General features: G+C 54.0%; 1 protein-coding gene and 1 long non-coding RNA gene across 9 annotated transcripts in view; one reads left to right on the forward strand and one right to left on the reverse strand.

The window, feature by feature from the left end:
• The window catches only part of SEC14L1 (SEC14 like lipid binding 1), an 82,098-nt gene that overhangs the window by 12,093 nt on the left and 48,500 nt on the right, over positions 1–21,505 (reverse strand). For 4 of the 8 annotated variants that reach the window (XM_070559890.1, XM_070559889.1, XM_070559893.1 and 1 more), the window contains 3 exons: positions 20,428–20,679; positions 19,095–19,273; positions 18,666–18,767 (listed from right to left, as the gene is read on the reverse strand). In XM_070559890.1, coding sequence (XP_070415991.1) covers positions 18,666–18,767; positions 19,095–19,273; positions 20,428–20,679 — 533 coding nt within the window. Of the gene's footprint in view, positions 1–16,314; positions 18,292–18,317; positions 18,768–19,094; positions 19,274–20,427; positions 20,680–21,505 lie in introns of those variants that run through there. The other 4 variants (XM_070559891.1, XM_070559895.1, XM_070559892.1 and 1 more) reach the window with 3 other exon arrangements.
• LOC139073825 (uncharacterized) lies at positions 5,496–9,405 on the forward strand. The gene is made up of 2 exons (XR_011522875.1): positions 5,496–5,559; positions 8,949–9,405. It is a non-coding gene; the product is annotated as an uncharacterized lncRNA (long non-coding RNA).

A 21,505-nucleotide genomic window follows, 5' to 3' on the forward strand; every position in this document is an offset into this window, starting at 1 on the left:
GAACCCCTGCTCTCCCGCTGTGACAGCCGTCTCACAGCTGCCCCCTCGTTGGCCTGAACTTGCGGAGGTGAACTGCCCAGCCCTCCTTTCACATGCTCCCCCGGCCTGGGGCCTCCACATTTCCTCCCTGAGCTCCCCACACTTCCTCTCTGCTTCCCCAGACTCCCCCCCACAGCATCACATCTGCCGCCCCGCTCTCCAGCACCCTGCCCTGGGTCTTGTCCCTCTGCCCCAGATCCTGGCTGACTGCCCCACCCCGCCACCCACTCTCGCGGCTCTGATCACCCACATCCCCCAGTGCTCACATCCAAAGTGGGTCACAAAGGTCTGAAGTGGATTCATAAGGAACCAGGTTTATAGAAAATCATCAATGGGTTGGTCTGAGACTGGGAACCAAGACAGCAAAAACATCGAGATCTTCTATGGGGAGACTCCTTGAATGCGGCAGAACAGTTATCACGCGGTGGGCTCTGCCCAGCTCAGACGGGCTCAGGTCCCCGCGTGATGAGTGTGTGTGGGGAAGTTGTCAAAGCCATGTCACCTCCAACAGATTTGGGGAGGGGAGTGAGTCTCTCAAGGGGGAGGTGTATCTGCCCGAGAGAGGGACAGACAAACAAGAAGACGGGCGAGGACGCGGGGAGGAGGCTGCAGGCTCTGGGCAAGGCAGCGTCCTTGATCGGATGCTGGTGTGAACAAGCCAGAGGTAGAAGACATCTGGAGGATAACTGCACGGAGTTGAGTACGGACTGGGCGTCAAATGACACTAGGGGACGGTTGTTAACTTTGTTAGCTATGACAACGGTATTGTACTAAGGAGGAAAATGTCCTTTATTAAAGATATGCATACTCAAATACTTGGAGGGAAATGTCACAAAGATGGTAATTTACTTTAAAATAATTCAGAGAAAACCAGAGGAAACAAATATGGCAAAATGTTAGCAGTAGTTAAATATAGATGACGGATGCGCAGGCATCATAATGCTACTCTCTGTTCTTTTCCATATGTTTGAAATTTTTCATAATAAAGAGCTTTTTTAACTTTTAATAAAAATTGCATATGGATCACATGAAGGGTGTAGGCTTAAGCGGACATGTTGCATAGAATAAATCTGAGGCGGCACAAAAGAGCAATCGATGGTGCCTAGCTACGGGGTGACTGTTGGAAATCCCACATGGGTGATCTGAGGACAAAAGCCCTCGAGGGCCCAGGGCGCTTTCTCAGGGCTCCTCGTGTCCAGGTTCATGCATCCCACAGCGAGAGCTGCTCGGGTGGGCGGGTGACCTGGAATGGCACAGAGGGGGCCCAGGCCATGGAGAGGCCCTGAGGATTCTGGAACTTGGGGAGGCCCCCATCCTTGGACAACAGCCCCTCACACTGAGGCCTCCACTCCCTTCATCCGTTTACTGCCGTCCACCTGCTGAGGCTTCTGACCAAGGCGTTCCTCGAATCACAGAACCCTGCAGACCAGCCCTGCGCCCCACCAGGGGCTTCCGGTCACCCTTGACTCGCCTCCAGTCTCATCGGGAGGATTCGCTCCGTTTCTGGAAGGAAGCTGTCATTTGAGGCTGGCAGGATTTTCTGGGGCAGTGAGAGTGACGTGCACGGCAGGCTCTCCCTGAGCAGTTTCTGTGAAGAGGGGTTTATTTGCCCTCTCAGTTAGTTCCCAAAGGGCTGGAGGTGTGGGAGCCTCGTTAGGAAAAGTACTGACCAACTGTCGTCTCTGAGAAGGGGCAGTGGGCTGGAAGCTTCCTGGTGACAGTGGCAAAGGCAGCGCCCTGCCGGTCAACGCAAGGACTGCGTCCACCTGGGTTCTTGGCAGGCTCAGGCGTGCTGAGGGGGAGCCAGCCTGGGGCTGGCCCTTCGGAAATGCCCATGGCGGGAGGTGAAGTCCCAAGTCAAGGGCGGCGCCTCCAGGAAGGAGTGCCAGTCTATGGGCCCACGTTCGCTGATTTTTTAATGATCTCCTGTAGTTCAGCGATAGGTAATGGAGAGTGCAGACTTGCGCATCATTGTTGTACTCATTAGCTCGTCCCCCAAATATCAGGCGGCCCTCGAGGTAGCCTGAGCCCTTGCCTGGAGGACACCCCTCTGCTGGGCCGTGAGGGGCTGTGTGGCTGCCTGCAGCGGGCTTTGGGCCACTTTCCCATCCTGTGGCCCGTCCAGGACCACAGCTGCAGGACCAGCCGACCAGCTCTTGCTGGGATACGCAGCCCGGCTGAGGGCCCCTCCAGGGTTCTGTTCCTCCACCTCTCTGCCTTTCCTCTGAGACCAAACAGGCCTCTGGCTGTGAAGGCTGGAGCGGGAGGAACAGCACAGCAGACACCTGTGACAACACCCAGCTGGGATGGGGCTGGGGTATGGGAATGGCTCCATGGTCCTAGCTGTAGCCGATAGCGCTGGAAGTCTCAGATCCATTGTCATCATCTCGGAGAAGGAACTGAACCCTGAGCATGTGACTGCAAGGGCCTCGAGTCAGCCTTGAAGCACGGTCATTACCTGCCACACCACAAGGGGCCCACATTTATAGACACACAGTAATTTATCGATGCCCTGTATGCACCAGGCTCCATGCTGAGCACACCATGCCCACGAGCTCACTCCATCCGGGCAAGAACCTCGTGAGATGAAAGAGGTCTGACAGCTCCCCAAAGTCGTGTGGCCAGTCAAGGGCAGAGGCACAGGGAAATCGGCCACACGGGGGCTGCCTCATCTTCATCTGTGGACATCCAGCCAGCTTGCAGCACCGCTGCAGTCAAGAGGCAGGACATAGCACTGGCCCCAGGGCGCTGGGAGGCGCTGGGAGGTGCTGGGATGAAGATAAGATGCTGTCACGAGGGAGGCAGGACAGGCTGCGAACAGAACTGTGGTTCCACTCATTTGCCTGCATTTCCCTCCGATTCGCACATCGTGTGCCAGAGCCACTAACGCTGGGATTATGAAATCAAATGCATGACCTGCTCCAGTGTAGACAAACTCCATCTTCAGGGTACATCTGCCTCTCCCCACCATGCACACGGCTATCCCCACCTCCAAACAAATGTGTCTGTGCTTTAAGAAAATTCCACAGCCTATACATTTCATTTGTTAAACAGAAAATCGGGAAGTACTCCCAGGGGAAGCCTGGTGCTACGGAAGGGTTCTTCCTGGGGGCACCTCTCAACGGTTTCCCCGAGAACACGTTGGAAGGTGTGGCCTGGTACTCTGGGATGGTGTTTCCTGAGTAGACTGCAGCCTGCTTGCTCCACGAGAACAGCACACATGCCTGGAGTGCTCGGTATTTTTGACAATGACGATGATGACAAAGACGCCACCAGGAAGCTAAGCGAAATAGCCAGTGCAAACGCCGGCAGGATTTGAGGGGAGCCCTTCGCTGTCTGGTCTGAATCTCCAGGCTCCAGGTCTGTAAGGCAGCGTTCTCCATGCAGGATCCCAGGGGACAGCCAAGGTTACCTTCTGCCCTGCCTGAGCATTCGCAATCTCGGGACTTCTAATTGGACCCCAGATGAATTCGAGGTGCACCTTTCATTAAAATCACGCTAATCACATCTGTTGTGGCCTTTACAAGGAACAGAGCACCATCTGGGAGCCCAGAGCCAGAGGCCAAGCTCAGCTCTGTCACCACAGACTTGCTCTGGGCAAATCTTAACCTCTCGGCTTCCTCCTGCAGTCACGAGTGTTGGATTAGAATGGCGATTCTCAACCAGGGAGAGTGCTGCCCCGCCCCAGGGGACAGTAAGCAAGGTCTGGAGACATCATCGGTTCTCACAACTGGGGGGTGCTACTGGCATCCAGAGGGGCAAGGCCAGGGATACTGCTAAACATCCTATGATACAAAGAACTGTGGACGGCCCCCCAGCACAGAATGCTGCCGCCCAGAGTGTCAGCCACGCCAAGACTGGGAACCCAGGCACACAAACCCCGCCCGCCCCTTCTGAGTTGAGGCCGGCTGGTCAGGATGAGAGGACGGGAGCAAGGCTGTGGCCAGCCCTCCCCAGGCAGCATGTGAACTGGGGAGTTGGCTGAGGCTCACTGCCCAGTTCACCAGTGTCCCTGAGGCTGCCAGGGAAATCTGGTGACAATCCAAAGAGGTCCCCTCGGAAGCTTCCTCCCGCTCTGGGAACAGCAGAGAATGAGGGAGGAGCTGACGGCCAGGCCTGGCGCACGTGAGAGTGAACCCTAGGAAGGCAGGGGCTCAGAATGCCACATTCGGGACTCCCCAAGGAGTCAGGGGACCGCAGCCCGGACCTGCCCTTTCCTCCATCCCACCTTCGTTCATTCCCCAATAGCCCCTGCCGGCCAGGCTCCTCGGAGACGGGCAGGCGCCCGGCAGGCTGACACAACGCCCTCTAGACTGAGACGTTCACTGTCTATTTCCAGAGGCAGGGAAACCAATACCCTTTATTTTACTTTAATAAAAAACCACGTGCCTCTTTCAGACCTGTACTGGGAAGCAGGCCCCACACAGCAAACACCTCCCAAATCCAGAGGCCCCGAAACCGGGCCCCAGAGCAGAGCAGCTGTGGGGCAAGTGTGGAAAAGTGTCCCCACTGGTCTCCAGTTGGCATTTCTTCTTCAGCTTTCTCTTATGACTTTCCAAACCCAACAGCTTCTTGGGAGGCATGATGAAGTGTTTAAAAATGAGGCAATAAAATAAATCACTTGTTCTCGGAAGACAACCGGTTGGTGATTTGGCTGCATGTCTGAGCTGGCTAAATGCTGACACAGGAAGGCTGACGCCAGGCTGGGGCCTGCATGCAGCCGCACAACACCGGCACTGGCAGTCGTGGCTCGCAGGCACGCGAGGTCCCACAGAAAAGACCCCTCTTCCTGTCCACGCCAGGGCGTGCTCGCCGCGGCGTGTGGTCATGTAAGGGGTCCACAGTGGACACCTGGGCTAACTGGTGCTAGCACTCGATTTATCCCTGCAGTAGTTCAGCTCTCCTTGCAACTGTCTAATTGTCCACAGGCAGCTGCCCAGCTGGTCCTGGCCCTCCCTGGGGACCTGCTGCTGTCTGCCTTGGCCTTCATGCCCTTCCTACCCAAACCCAGCATCAGTCCCCAAAGGATTTCTCGAGAGGGTTTCAAAGAGCTGGAAATGAGCTTTGTCCTGCAGCCACTGAATCTGGAGAACCATTTAGGATTCCTCAAAAGTTACTACCTCACTCTGTACACAAAAACCCATCAGAGATTTAAATGTGAAAGGATAAAAGCATGAACGTACCAGAAGACAATGTGGGAGACTTTAATGTGGGGAAGTCCTTTCTAAGAAGATCAAACCAACGACAGCTGCTCCCATCTCATTCAGAGTTTAAGCCAAAAAGCTGGTGGCCTCGCAGGACCCAGAAGGCCCTTGGGGGCCTGGCCACATCTCCCCCGCATCTCTGACCTCATCCCTCTGTTTGTCAGCATGAGCTCCTTTCTGTAGTGGTGACAAATAAACCCTGACATCACAGAGGCATGACGCAGCACAGATTTACTTTCCACTCCAGCTAAGCCCAGTGAGAGTCGGGCAGATGTCCAGGGCAGCAGCCACTCCACACAGTGAGGCCCGGATCCAGGTTGCCCCCCTGAGGAGGGGAGGGGAAGGCTGTTCCCCCGAGGCGGGGACGGGAAGGCCATCCCATGGGCTCTATTAAATGCTCTCAGCCAGAAGTGCCCTCTTCTGCTGCTCACAGTCCTCCTGGCCGTGGCGGGGCTGGGGGGCTGGGGGGCTAGGGGGCTGGGGGGCTGGAGGCGTGGCTACCTGGTGAACTCAGATTGCTCTGCCACAGCCCCTGTCTCCCTCTCTTGCTCACTCACCCAGCTACACTGACTTTGCGGCTATATCCTGAACACTAAACATACTCTTGTCTCACGGCGCTTGTATTAGCTCTTCCTACTTTCTGGAATGTTCTTCTGGAAATCTGCTAGGCCAGCTCCCTCACCTCCTTCAGGTGTCACCTTCTGGGTGAGGCCTTTCCTGATCACCCTTTGAAGACTGCAACCTCGCACACCCACCCTTTACTCCCTGTCCCCTCTCAGATTACTTTTCTTGTGGCACACGTCACCACCTGATAAATTATACTGGTCACAGTCCAGACAGGAGAACTGACACAATCTTAGGTATTTCAAACAAAGGGATTTAATATAGGAAACTGGCTACACAGGTTTAGAAGGTGGGAGGAGCAAAAGAGACCCACATCCGCAGGCAGCAGCTACTAGCCCTGGGCTGGGAGAGCACCAGAAGAAGCAGGGTTTCTGGAAGCCAGGGCTGCAGGACGGCCCGCCTGCCGGCTCAGGGCACTGAGGGCACTCCAAGAGCTCTGGGGCCTGCGGAAGCGCACAGTCTGGGGGTGCTCAGATCTCAAGATGGGCATGGCCCCGCAGAGTCAGCAGCTCAGGGGGCGTGGCCTGGCTGCTCCTGTATCCCAGGCTGTGTGATGAGGCTGGTGCCCAAGAAGCTGGCTGCTCTCGCTAGCATGATGCCACAGAAGCAGGAAGGAAGTCCCATTCTCCTCTCTCCCCTTCAGTCTGCCACCAGGGCCTCTCATGGGCAGGGCCTGGTTGAAAGGGCAAAGGATCTTGGGCAGAGGCCTGAGCACAAAGCACAGAGGTCAGGCATCGAGCCCAGTGGTGCACTTGGTTATCTGTCATCGTCAGGCTCCCAAGCTAGAATGCAATCTCCCTGAGGTTAAGGCTTTCCTCTTTAATGCATGGCTAAACCCATCCTCCTAGAGCTGCAGAGGACGCAGAGAACATCAATGAATGCCGACGTGAATGAATGGATAGATGAGGAACTGGGAAAGATATCTGCCACCCAGCAAGGCCAAGGACACTTTCCTGAAGATGTAAAGAGAGCTTTCAAGTCGAAAAGAAAAAGGTTAATAGCTGGATCAAGAAATGGACCAAGGAGGTGGACAGGCAGCAAAGAATGAGGTAGACCAGTTGGTGCCAACGTGGAAAGAGCTCTGAGACACGCAGAGGGGAGTAAAGCATGGCCAGGTCAGCGCACTCGGAGAAAAAGATGTAATTAGACACCCTGTGGGCTTTTATAGGACTAGAAAGGGTCTAGAAGGGTCACCCAAAACATCACAGTAGTTGTCTCTGGGGAGTAGAACGGGCACTGGGGGCAGGTGGGGGGAGCGAGGGGACATTTATTTCTACTTTACTCCCTTCTCTTCTGTTTGAAATTTCCACCACAAGGAAGTACTTCCTTATGATAAAAGCCAATTACTTAAAAAAGAAAAGTGACTCAAGTTAATGAAGATAAAAAAGGAAGGAGAAGTCCCTCAGACGTGGACTCTGTTGCACACGGAAAGGCTGCAGCCACACCTGTGATGGTCAGTGGCTGTCGATGGCACAGGGGCTCGATCGAAGCTTGAAAGCCTTCAGGAACACAGCCTGCCATCATCTGAGAACCCCCATCTGCGGTTCTAAAATAAAAGCGGGTGATGTGGAAGTTTACATCGTTAGGGTCTTTCAGCTTTGATTCACACGGGGCATATCCTTTCTATATTAAAACCACATATGTTGCAAACCACACATCCCACAAAGGACTATTATCTAGAACATATAAAGAACTCTCAACTCAACAGTAAAACAACAAAGAATCCAATCAAAAATGGGCAAAAGCATGAAGAGACATTGCACCAAGGAAGATACACAATGGCAAAGAGCACACGAGAACACGTCCCACATCACGAGCCGTCAGGGAAACGCAAACTAAAGCCACAGGGAGAGCGCTGCATGCCCATCAGAGTGGCTGACATGAACAATGGTGGCAACGCCAAACACCAGTGAGAACTGGGTCCCTCATATACTGCTGGTGCGAACGCGGCACGGAGCAGCCTCTCCGGAAAGCAGTTTGGCAGTTTCTTGTAAAACGCAACATGTAACTACCGTATGACCCCGCAATGCACTCTGGGGCATTTATCCCAGGGAAACGAGAGTTTACGTCCACATAAAAACCTGTGCGCAGATGAGCAGAGCAGCTTAATTCATAATGCACAGAAACTGGAAACAAGCCAACATCCTTCAGCGACGAATGATGCACAAACTGTGCTGCCGTGGACCATTTACTGCCCCGCAACAAGGAGTGGACGACTGATATTCTCCGGGGAATTATCTGAGCGAGAAAAGCTGATTCCAAAGGGTCACAGGCCGTGTGATTCCATTTACGTAACAGTTTTGAAATGGGGAAATTTCAGCCATGGAGGACAGTGCTCCTGGGGGCTGGGGAGGGGGACGCAGCCACGGAAGGGCAACAAGGAAGGATCTTTGCGGTGATGGAAATGTCCTGCACTTTGTGGTGGATGCATGACCTACACAGGGCATAAACTGTGTGGGACTAAACACAGCCACACAAGGCAGTGCACGTAAACCGAGGATGCGGGAAGGAGACCGGGGCCTGTCAATGTCAGCATCCTGGCAGCGACAGTGCGCCCTGCCTCTGCAAGGTCTTTTCATTGGAGGAAACGGGATAAAGGGCACCAGAGATTTCTCTGTATTACTTAAAACTGTGTTACTGCATCTATAATTATGTCAATAAAAATTTCAATACAAAAAACACATACAAGACTTCTCCTTCATTACTATGAAACCTGATTCAATTGCTTCATTTCAGATTTGTTGTTTAGAAAAATAATAAACCAGGGTGACATCATTAGCAAAGAACAAACGTTGCCTCCCACAGAATCCACGCTGGCTGGAAAAGCTGGCCTCCCCTTAGCGTGGCTCTGCGCCTCTGTGGCAGAAGCCACCCAATGCCAGTACCGTTTGAGCACATCCACAGACAGCTCAGCTCCTCAGTAACGGGTCTCCATCCCTAACTAGCTCAGCCCTGCAATCACAAAACCAACCCGCCCAGTAAGGAAGAAAATATCAACACGGCCTGTACACACAATTACAGTAGACACCCGTCCTCGTTCAAGTTCCTGTGCATAACTCAGACTTCCTGTTTTGCTTCTAGACACAAGGGTCCCCGACTCGTTTATCCACCTGTGTGGGTCTGCAGACAGCAGAGGTTCTGAAACCAGGTGCACAGCAAACTCCTCTGAGACTCCACAACACATAAGTCCTTCACTACCCTACACCCTGGAAACTTTTTTGAAAATGTCTCAAGCAAGAAGCCGACTGCTCCCCTCCTGCTGCCTCAGCAGGCCCACAGGCTGAGGATGGGACAACGGGGCCTTTCTCCTCACTCATCCAACAGCTGAGAGTTCTGTGGACCGGCACCATGACAGGCACTGGACACAAAGACAGCAACAGTCCCTGCCCTGGAGGAATGTCCAGCCTGGAGTTTCCCAGGCACCAGGCACACGGCAGGGCTGGTGTAGGACAGAAATCAGGACTGGGCAGCGAGCCTCTGGGTGGAAAGGATGGTTCTTTGTTCTGAAATCATGTCTATCTTCCTTTTGCGTGTTATATGCCCCCTTTTTTGGTGAAATGATGGTAACGGTCCATGGCAGGGCTGTGTGCATGCGTGTGTGTGTGTGCGTGTGTGTGTGCACGCTCCCATATGTCAGTGTTCACATCTTCTTTGGAAATGGTCTGGTCCGTGAAATCCAAAGACTGAGAACCCAGGACGAGAGGTAGTTCAGCTTCAGTCCAAGTCACAGGAGTCCTGCCCACCCATCGCCTTGGCAGGACCCACCCTTCTCACAGAGGGCCCTCCCTCCACAACACACGCCAGCACCTTCTGTGGGCCAAGCATTGTGCGGGGTCCTGATCACAGAGAGACTCCCGCAAAGGAGCTTCCAGTCCAGGACGAGGTAGCAGACACTTGAACAGGTCAGTTCCATAAAGGTCTTGGGGTCGTACAGAGTCCACATGGCATCCAGAGGGACATGAAGAGCTTCCTGGGGTCTCCTTCCCAGCGGCAGTCAGGGTTCCAGGCAAAGGAAGAACGGGGTGAAGGCCTGCAGGGAAGGAGAGGGGAGCAGCGCGGGGCCAAGCAGGCCTGATCCCACTGCCGTGGGTCAACGCTTGCTCACCGAGCTCAAGCCCTTTCATAAATAACTTAGTGCCTCTAGGAAAGGGATGAGCACGGACTCCCTGGGGAGCTTTAGACTCGGCTTTCAGAGTCAACCAAGAATAAATTGATTTACCCATCTGCTCCTTCAGAGAAGACTTACGCACCCTGGGCCCGGCCGCACCTCTGAGGCTGCGAATAAATGGAGCCACTTGAGAAGCTGGCCTGAGACTCCTCCACCACGGGGCGCATCGAGTGCGGGAGACGTCCTGAGGTGAGGCCCGCAGGTCTGCCTCTGCACCCCGGGACCACCCATCACGGCCCTGTTCCCCCCGGGCCAGCCCTGCCTTCTTCTCCAGCCCCTCACACACTCTCCTGAGCCCTCCTCGGGCTGGGGACCACAGGGATGGCTGAAGCCAGAAGGCTTTCTGGCATATATTAGGAGTCTTAGGCAGAAAAGTAAAAATAAGGAGAGACACAGAGGAGATGGATGGGCATGGGGAGGAAGACCCCAAAAGGTAATGGGGCAGCTTGGGACCAGGGTGGCTGCAGCCCAGTCCCTGGGCGCCTCCCCAACACCGTCACCTTTGCCAGACGCTTCTCCAGGGCGGAGTGGGCAGTCCAAGCAGGGGCTGTCACGACGCCAGAGACCCCAGCCTCCACTGCAAGCTAAGCCAAGGTGCGCACATCAAAGGGAGAGGGAGAAGTTGGGGGACAGGCCCTGACTCACTAACGCCTCCAGGGGCCTCTCCCCACACAGCTGCAGAGCCTTCTAGAAGCAGTCAGTTCTTGCGCTCCTCTGATAGCTGAGGGCTGGCACCTCCCTCCGGGGAGCAGTGAGTGAGTGAGTGTGGCCCAAGGGCGAGTGTCCCACAGACAGGCTGGAGTCCCCAGGTCCCAGGAAGCATCCGCTCCCAGGACCCTGAGCACAGCCACCCCTACACATGACCGGCCATCAGGGAGCCCCTCCCCCTCCCCCAGGGTACGAGGCTCACTCAGGCGATCTGGGCGGAGATTCTCCAGAGACCCTGCAGGGTGCTGGGTCTTGCACCTGTCCTGGTGGGCAGAGGGTCCACACAGACCCAGCACACCCACGCCCCAAGGCTGGGGGCACAAGGCAGTGGCCACGTCCCTTCCTGGAAGAGCTTGCAGGGACCTGTGCTCCCAGAGCCACCTCAGCAGGGCCCAGGGATCAGCCGTTAGTAGGTGGATCCTCATGTCTGTAACACTGGCGGGCCCTTCTCCTTCCCGGCTTCTGGGGCAGGGCGTGGGGGCAGGCAGGGCCTTTCAGCCCCACCCCTCTGGGAGCAGGCCGCTTTCTCCATAAGGCCCGGGAGGCCCAGCACCCAGGGCCTGTGATTCTTTCAGGGGTCCGTGAAAATGTTTTAATTTTAGTTTCTTTTAAAATAAGAAAAGGGGCCGGCCCAGTGGTGCAGCAGTTAAGTGCGCACGTTCTGCTTCGGTGGCCCGGGGTTTGCCAGCTCGGATCCCAAGTGCAGACACGGCACCGCTTGGCATGCCATGCTGTGGTAGGCATCCCACATACAAAGTAGAGGAAGACAGGCACGGATGTGAGCTCAGAGCCAGTCTTCCTCAGCAAAAAGAGGAGGATTGGCAGATGTTAGCTCAGGGCTAATCTTCCTCAAAAAAAATAAAAGAAGAAAAAAATGAATATATTAATGCTGAACATATAGGAATCCAGACTGGTTTATATCCGTCTTTATACCAACCCAGTCATAAAACATACTCATTAATATTTTTTAATGGAGGAAGGCAAAAGTGCGAGGCCCACGGGGTCAGAATGTGAGGCCAGAACCTACGAGAACTCACTCCTCTTGCTCCACAGATATTGTGGGGCGTCGGTCCAGTGCCGGGCGCCATCTAGGTGCTGACAGGAGCAGAGCATGGACGAAGCAGACCCTGGGCACCGTGAGCCCGTGGAGATGTGTCCCCACGCGCCTTCCGGCTGGCTGAGTGCCCCAGAGGGTGTGTGGGGCCAGAGAAGGTGCTGGGAGGCCTGGGTGCAGCTCTCCTCAGCCGGCCACTTCCCTCCACAGTCCCTGGCTCTGAGAGGCTCTCAGTCCCAACCAGCCGTCTGTCCCCAAGCGTGCCCGAGCCGAGGGGTAGTCAGGTAACATTTTAACTTCAGGCCCCATGGTCATCTCACTTCCTCTCCTGGAGAGGGAAGAAGGTGCATTGTACAGCTTTCTAACTTTGTTTTAACTCCAAGTTGCTCTTTCTGATCTCTCCGTTAGCAGCTCAGATCCCAGTGGACACCCAGCACCTCCTCTCCCTAGAGGACCCTCTCTCACAGGCACGGGCCCAGGGCTGGGGCCCAAGTCCTTGGCACACCCCAAACTGTACCCAACCCCTCACATTTGCAAAGGACTTGAAAGTGTACGGCATGATCTAATGGTCATTTACTTGTCATGACTTGCTAACGACCCCGATAAGATGACCCACGTCCTCCCACTTCACGATCAGTGATGGCGACAGAGGACGGGGAGGACTCTGTAGGTCTTCAGACTTGTCCTCCACTGGGGACTGATGAGAAGCGGGGCTCAGGGAGGCCATGGCGTGCCCAGCGTCCCTACGCAGGGGGACTCAGCTGCCTGCTCCGCGAACAGCCCCCTCACCTCACTGGGCTTTACCTTCCTTGAGCTGGAAGAGCTGGACCGAGACCATTCCAAGCTTTTCCTCCAGCTTTAACAGTCCGTAATTTTACTCTACATTCAGAAGGATAAGGCCGTTGACGGAAAAAAACCCAAACCAAAACACACACACCCCCCGCCCAAAGAGATATGATTCAAGAGTAAGCATTTTTTTGGTAAAAGTCAAAGGCTTTGCAGTTCCAGGATGTGGGAGCACACTTCCTGTATTAGCCAGGGTCTCCAGACAAACGGAGTCAACAGGACGTACACAGAGAGAGACCTCCTGCAGGGAACTGGCTCACATGATCACGGAGGCTGACGAGCCGCCAGGCCTGCAGTCAGCGAGCTGGAGACTTGCAGGAGGGCTGATGGTGCGAGTCCAGCAGGTTTGGGACCCAGGAAGATACAGTGTTAGAGCCTGACAGCAAGAAAAACGCCGACATCCCAGTTCAAAGGCCGTTAGGCAAGAGGACTCCTCTCATGCTTGGGGGAGGGTCAGCCTTTTGTTCTAGTCAGGCCTTCAACTGACTGGACGAGGCCCACCCGCACTAAGGAGGGCAACCTGCTTTACTCAGTCTACCCATTTAAGAGTTATTCTCATCCAAAAACACCCTCACAGAAACACCCAGAACGATGTTTGACCAAATACCTGGGCACTGCACGGCCCAGTCACATCGACACTTAAAATTAACCATCACACCCCTTCTGAGGTAAGAGTTCAGTAAACACGAGGGCTGGAAAATTTCCTCCCCTGGCCCTGACTCCAAGGGCAGAGCCAAAGGGAGCAAGGACATCATCCTCGCCCCAGCTGGTGACAGGGGATGCCCATCTCCGATGTGGCCACAAGGTGGCGCCAGGGGAGGAAGTTCCCCGGATGAAGCAGGGACCACCACCCCCCCCCCCCTTTGGCTGACTGGAAAGAAAGGGGCTCCGCCTGGGGGCTGAGCTTGGGTTTCACTCTGGCCGTGGCACCAGGGACGGTCAGGCCACGGGTGCTGGCCGGCCCTGCAAAAGGGAGGACAGACAAGTGTTCACAGTTCAACTCTGTGGAAATCTGGAATGCTCTACCAATGGAGCTGCTGGGGTCCCTCCAGCCAGGCCTCCTGCCCTCACTGGGAACAATGCAGAGCCAGTGGGCACAGACTCATCTCTCCTCCGTGTCCCTCACTATGACAGCGTGGTGGGGGCTGGTGCACAGGGCTCACGACTGCCTCTCTGCTGCTGTCAAAACTGTTCCCCAGTTCCTAAACCCAAAGGCAAGGTCAGAGTGGGAAACAGCCCAGCTGCTTCCATTTGAAGAACGAGGAACGATGGGCGGCAGGCAGCGCACGGCTCGGGGTGTTGCTGCGAGGGCAGCAGGAGCCTCACGGCCACTCGCTGCCAGCTGCTGGCACTGCTTGGCTGTCCTGGGCACGGCCACAACCTCAAAAGAGCTACTGCAGGGAGCATCCCGGGACACGGCGCCTGCGCCACAGACCCACCGTCCCGGGGGCCTGGGGATTCGGGCACAGGGACCCAAAGATCTCTCCTTTAAGGCAAACTAACCCATCTAAAACCCTAACTAAAACCAAAAACCCAAAAACAACAACAAGCTTTCTCATTGTAAAACAAAACAGATGCAAAAGAGCAGAAAGCGGAATCGACGACTCAGTGAACTAGAAGCACAGGCTGCGGGGAGGGAGGCCTTTCAAGGCCACAGGCGGGGTGCTGGGACTCGCACGGTCACAGCATCACGCAGACACACACACAAACACAGACGTACAAATACACATACACACGCCTACATCTACACACACACATATGCTGCAGACGGAGACTCTCAGAACAACCATGTTAATACTGCCACCAATATGATTACTAAGAACTCAGCATTTCTTGCCTACACTGTCCCCATTCTCCTCCCATTTTAAAAGCTGTCAGACATGGACATTGTCAGAGCACGTAGCCAACAGGTACCACCCTCGTCCCCTCTACGACTTCACCGGCCTCAGTTCTACGGCCGACACTTGTCTCCGGCTTGCGTGGCCCTGTGCCTGCCACCGTGCACTCCCCCGGAGCTCCTGGGAGGGCTGGCAGCACCCCGGCGGGCCACACCTGCACACCTTCGTCCGCGACCTTCACAACTGAGCGTCAGTTTTGCTGGATATAAATTCCTCGGCTCACTCTTCCTTTCCATGAAAATCTTAATTATTCCATTTTCTCCCTGCATAAAGCTCAGCCTTTGAAAAGCCTGATTTCCCCCCAGATGCCTCAGGGATTCTTTTCTCTAAAACCCGTCACTTTTACTAAAACACTTCTTGGTGTTGGTCCTTCTCAGGTGCCCGCCCTCTGAGTATCACCCTTACGTTCGGTCTTCTCTGCTTCTTTTCAATACGTGTCACTCTCTCTCAATCTCTGCATCTTTTTCTTCCTTTTTGGTTTACAGAATTTTCCTCTTTTGTACCTTTCAGTTCTTAAAGCAGTACCTGCTGCATTTTTCACTGGGTTCCTTCTAATCTAGTCAATTTCTAAAATGATTTTTTCATTCATTTCCCATTCTTTCTTGAGTTCTGTCACCTCATTTCTGAGTTTTCCTAATTTATGCTTTTCTTCCACATCTCACATGTCCTTAATGTCTTTTAATTCATTAAGAAACAAGCTATGTTTTGTTTGCAGGCACATTGTTCTGGCTGGCCTTCATTGTCTGTAGGTCGTTCTCCTTATTCTCAGCTTTACATGCACTTGACTTTGATACTTTTCTGATGCTTATTTGTATGTAAAAGTATTTCATAAACTTTCAGAAAGGAGTGGACTTCAAGAAAACTTTCCTAATTCTACAGAGCTTCCTCTTCTGCTGTTGGTGTGAAGTATTTAAAAAGTATGTCCAATTGCTTCCAGAGCTTTCCTGGCTCCTGCCCTCCCCATTTCAGCCCTGGCCTTCTCTTCACTTTCTCTCCCTGTCCTGCTTAATTTTTATTCCACTCCAAGCAGTTTTTCCTCAGTGAGGGGTCCTTTCCTAGAAGGGAACGCTGGCAGGTCAGTTGTGGGGGTTCAGAGGGGCTGGGTGCACCAACCCTACACAGCTCCCAGCAGTGGCCTTGGCCTTCTCCAGCTATTGGAAGCAGCGTGACCCCTGGCCTGGCCCACCTGCTGTGCTCAAACTGGGCACTGTGCTCCCCCTTGGGCACCTGTGGGCTCTGACGTGGCCCTGCTCTATGGCCGGCAGATCTCCACTGTTTAACGCGTGGGCTTTGTGACTACTGGTGGTTCATGCCTCTGTCTGGGGTTTATGGGGATAACGTATCATTCGTTGTAAACCATGTCCACAGGGGTTTTTTTATTGTGGTAGAGTACATATAACAAACGTTGCCATTTTGACCATTTTTAACTGTGCAATTCGGTTTTCCACAGGGGGTGGCCATGTCAATTTCCCTGCGGCCAGCTGACTAAAGAGCCATCACATCACTAAAGAAACTGCACGGGGCACCACGCCACAGGCCGTGTTTGACCTTGCGGGGTTCAAGAGAAATGACGTGCATCTTCTGGAGGCAAGAGAACTGCCAGCATGCTTCTACTTCTGCATCAGCAGCGAACAGCTGCCACGTCTGCTCTGGGAAGGGTCCTGCCACTTGAGAACACCGGCGCCGGGGCTCCAGAGCCCCTCCTCTCTTCAGTCCCTAAAGGCTGAATGTCACATTCTTCAAGGGAGACTGCCGCTTCACAATAAGAAAGACTTTCTTTTCTTTAAACAGTTCACATTTATTATTGTTAACAATAAAAAAATCTTTTAAAGACTATCAGTATTGTATTACCAAGAGTGAGGTAATATGTTTACAAAACATTTACAGAATTTGATATGCAAATAATGAATTTAGGGAGGAAAGTGAATTAAGACATTAGTAACAAAGGGAGAAACCAAAAGAATCATTAGTGCTGAAAAAAGAGGAAAAGACAGCAGCATTTTAAAAAGAGTGCAGGGCCCCGAGGAGAGAGACACGCCAAGGGCGCACGGAGCCTCTGCCCCAGCCCCTCCAGAGGGGGCGGGTGGGCTGTGGCTCATGGGAAACCCTGGGAGCGTCTGTGCAGTCATGTGCTTTGAGCTCTAGAGGATGTAGTCAGTTCTTGGGGATAAAACAGTGCCACTTCTGATCAACTTAAAAAGAGCAGCTCTTCAGACGGGGCAGGGGAGGGGCTGCAAGTCAAAGGGCTCTACAACATCCCTGGGCTGGTGTGGGCTGTCGAGTGAAGCGCTTTCCTGGCAGCTGTCAGCAAAATCGCCATCTGAGACACAGAGAAAGAAAGAGAGAAAGAAAGAAGGGACCGTCTCAGGTCCTTACAGTCTGGAAACAGGAAGCACTGACTGGAAGCAGCACAGACGCACTGACCAACCCTACTGTACTTGCGGGAAACAGGCTTCAGGCGCCAAGGATGGGCTTGTCTTTTCAAAGGAAACACACAGCTTGCTCGGGGAAGGCTGGCAATCGTGGAGGCAGCCCAGGAGGGGCTCCAGGGCAGAGGCAGCCGGAGCTCCACTGGCTGGGCAAGGAGGCTGCTCCGTTTCTGCCGAGCCCCAACGCCTCCCCCATGGGGCTCACACATCCTGCACACCTGTCCACTCACACGGCCACCCATCTTCAGAACAGACTGAGAGCAACGCTACCCAAGGTTTACGTGCCTGCCGCACACAGATAATGGCCATGTGGGTTTTGGCACGTGTCTTTAAAAGCACAGACTCTGCCACACACAACACCACACATCATGTCCTTATCATGGAGACAAACCCAATGCAACATTCAGACAGATTCGCAAATAACCTGCTTTTCCCATAAAAAGCTGAAAATACGAGGGCCCATACAAGATAGACCACGCTTTGTAATTGGGAATCAAAAAGAAAATGTAAAAGGTAGACCAATCTCGTACTCTGATCTGCTTCTATGAAGAATCCTCTGTAATATGAACTATTTCTACTTGCCCCACCCGCCCCAGCACCGCACTGCCACACCCCCATCCCAAACACATACACACCCCCCCTCCCCACGAGCCCACAAAGAAGCCGGGCTCCTACGGGCCAGTGTTATCCTGAAGTGGCCACACGGTGAGAACGCCAGTTAGCTAAAATGAACACTGGATAGTTTCAAGATGGCAAATGTGACTTATTCTGTCTTTAAAATACCCTTCTAGTGACTAGAAGGACCGCCTGGGCTCTGACGCTATTAAGCTATGAGGAGCACTGGGGACAGAAATGCAGAAGGAGTTCAGGACTAACATCTTGCAGGTAGGAAGAGCAACACACTGGAAGGATAGGGAAAGAACGCCTCTGCCAAGTTCACATACAGAAAAATCCTGCTCTGAAAGTGTCAAAAAGATGTGAAAAGGAGGAAAGAGAAAAGCATGTTTAATGATGGCGGTGTTTCTCCTGGAGTCACGGAGAGCCCTTGACCCGCCAGCACCCACTTTAGAACAGTGGATCCATCTGGCCACCGGGAGCCAGGCTGGGTGCTCCCACCGGCTGCCTCTGAGTCCTTGCAATTTAAGCGGCGTCGTGCTCAGAGGAAAAGGTACCTAGCGGCTGTCACTGAATCCGCGGAGCGCGTCGACTGACGGCAGGGAGAAGGTGAGGACTGCGAGGCAGTTTCGGGAACAAGTTGGCAGCTTCTGCTCCACGTAGGAAGCTGGGGTCATCTCTGAAGGATGGTGTAGGAATTCATCCACTAATGGACAGTGTGGAGGTTGTTGGAAACATTTTTTGCATCAACATTTGAGATAAAGTCAACTTCTTAATTGGTACATAAACTATTTTTCTTTCAAGAGAGCCCTTGTGCTCTGGTTCGATTTTGTGCACACTGTAATCTGTATACAAAATCTATGGCTACTGAGTTACAGTTGGAGTTAAAACTGCCTGTCGAGATAGTTTTGGGATCAATGACTACATTTACCATCTGGAGAGCTATTTGCTACCTAGAGGGTGACAGGAGTCTGCACAATGAAGCCGCTGGGCAGCCGGGCAGTGGGCGGAGCGCAGCGGGCTGTCCGAGGAGGCGTGGCTACGCCCGCGGCGCACTGGGCACGGGCATCACGGCACTACCTGGAAATCATGGAGCTGGAGTGGGACTGGCTGGAGGAGGTGGTGGCGGCGCTCAGCTGGGAGAACCCGCTGTGGCTGGACTCCAGGCTGCTCATAGAACCTCTGCAAACAGCACAGGGAGGGGACGAGGCGTGAGGACCCCACCGCAGGCCGGCCACTCCACTTCCCACACTGCCTACCGGACTTCCTGGCCAATCCTGCTCTCTGCTCCCCACACTCTGCTCCCTCACACTCACAAAGCAAGCCGGTCAGGCAGGGTCCTCCAGAGCCATGGCTCCCCATGCCCTCGCACCCAGATGACATCACGAACAGGCAACAGTAAACGGTCCAAAGGTGACCCCACCCGTACCCAAGCCCCGCTGCACATGCTGAGCCTCCCTCTGACCAGGCCAGACTCGCGGCAGTCCCGCCTGGAAGAGGAGCCCGTACCTGAAATCCTCAGACCCGATCACCTCGGTGTAGTACATCACTTTGCACTTGTGGGAAGAGACCTGCAGGGAGGCCAGCACGTCGTCCACCCGGGGCAGGCTGGTGGCAGCGCACGCTGGCATGCTGTGGAATTTCCACTGCAGGATGTAGAAGCCGGGCCACCGTGTCACATGGGAGCCCTGGAACAAGTCAGACAGCGCCAGCTAAGAGGACTTCCTTCCAAGTCCTATCCTACAGTGGGTCTGACAGCGCCGAGGGAGCCGTCGCGAGTCCACTCAGCTTCAGCAGTCATCACCGACCATCTTGACAGGTGGAAGGCGTGCTACGCTGGTTCACTGTCAGGGCCGGTCCCATGCTGCCTTCGCTGAGTGCCAGCCCTGCGGCGAGGCCTCTGCTAGGTGCTGGGAAGGCCACAGAGAGTACCACTCCACATCTGTCTGTGGCAGGGACCCACAGCCTCGTGGGAGGAGGAACACGCTGGAAGCAGAGGCCTGGCAGGATGGGAGTGCTTGCGGGCCCTTCGATCGGTCTCGGGGGCGTCAACAAAGGTCACCCGGACCAGGCAATGCTCTCGGTGACACACTTGCAATGACCTCACTGACACATTCTGTGTTAAAAGAATGTCAATCTACAGTAGAATGTCAATCTGTGAAAATTGCTTTCTCCATTAATTCTGGAATTAAAGACTGTGATACAGCTTAAAATGTTCCTTATTTTTAAAACTGAATAAAATCCTCTCTCACTGTGGTTCTAAGACCACTGGAACACTGAGAGACTTAGCCCTGAAAACTGTGAAGGCGGCACAATCACGTATCTATTAGGAAGGCGAGGAGCACCGACAGACCACAAGCACTCAAAGTAACCGGGCAAAAGTTACAAACCGAAGTGACAGAGCACTTTAAAATAAACCGGAGTGCTCAGTAATGACAGTGAACAGTTCCCTACGTACTTGCTTCTCTCACTTCTATTTGGGGTGATTTTCCTTTGAAGGAGAAACGTAACACAGTCAAAGGCCGTCCTCGCGGAAGTCTCCTGAACCCCAGCTGTGTGTGCACAGAAGGCCTCTTCCTTCCTGTCCGTGTGGCTTCTGTGAAAATGCTTCTCAAGGAGACCCATGCACTTTAGACACAAGTCATGGATTCTGTCCAGAACCACTGTGCAGGTTTGAGTTCCTTTTCTTCTAAGACTCACCTGGGTTCCTGAGACATTCTGACTGTAACACCTACCACCCTCCAGAGACAAATGGCACCAGCTACCCAGGATGGGAATAAAGCAAAGGCTCTTTCTTCTCCAGACAAAATAACCAAGCGGTAGAGAATCAGAGATTTTTTACCTGCACGCTTTCTCCCTCTTTGCAAATCAGAGGTGACTCCACCATGCTGTAGTCGCGGCCCAGCTGCCAGGCTCTGTCTATCAGCTGCACGTTGTTCCCTCCTGGGGAAGTGATGCTGTGCGCCCCCAAGGAGTCCTTTTTGGGCGGCTGTGGTGACCTCTTGGAGTGGTAGATGTTAAAGACAATGTCCCCTTTGCACACATCAAAATCCCAAGTGATCACAGAAGAGGCATCCACAATCTGAATGAGAATCTGGAAAAAGAGACGGCATCAACTAAGCGAGGTAGGCGTGAGGCCCCGTGCTGACACTGAGGCAGCGGCGTCCCCTCCAGGAGCTTCTCAGCCCCGCTGCGTGGCGCGGGGGAGAATCACCCAGATTCATAATCCAACCACCAGCTTTCCCACTGACTCTTCCTCCTTTCAACCAGTGGCTCCAGCTCCAGGCCCCGTGCCATGCTCTCCGTTAGCTATCAGCTACACCTCAGCCCCCAATTTCCCATTACACAATCTCTAGCCAGCACGCTAAAACACCAAGTCCCGGCTGGAAAACGTGTCCTAGTAATACCAAACAGAAACAACACACAGCAGCCCGCAAGTGGCTCCGTGGGTTTCTCTGCACTGGCGAGCACAGGGAAGGTCCCAGAAAAGGTGGAAGCTAAACACAGAGCACACGGAGGGCCGGGAGGAGGTGTCCCGGGCAGGGGCAGGGGACGGGACCGAGGCCGGCCTCTGCAGAGGCTCACGTAAGGGACAGTGGCAGTGGGGCTGGGTGGACAGAGAAGAGCCATGTGGTATGGTGGGGCGGGCCTCAGGTGTTGAGTGCCAGTCTAAAAGCTGAACGTTAAATGGTGCCCGTGTGAAGATTCCCAGAAGGGAACGAGCAGAGTTACAGCTTCAGAAGATTACTGTGGAGGGATGTGAGAATCAAAACCAGCTGCAAAGAGCCATGCAGTCACTGAACAGCTTCAGCACCGGCCAGGGCCTGTGTGCGCCCGGCCTTCCGCCCAGCACGCCCGGCGAGCCCTGCACACACCTGCCGTCTCTTCAGCAGGTGCTGCGTGCCACGCGGGCCCTTCCC

This window comes from Equus przewalskii, chromosome 10 (genome assembly GCF_037783145.1).
Source record: "Equus przewalskii isolate Varuska chromosome 10, EquPr2, whole genome shotgun sequence".
NCBI classification, from domain to species: Eukaryota; Metazoa; Chordata; class Mammalia; order Perissodactyla; family Equidae; genus Equus; species Equus przewalskii.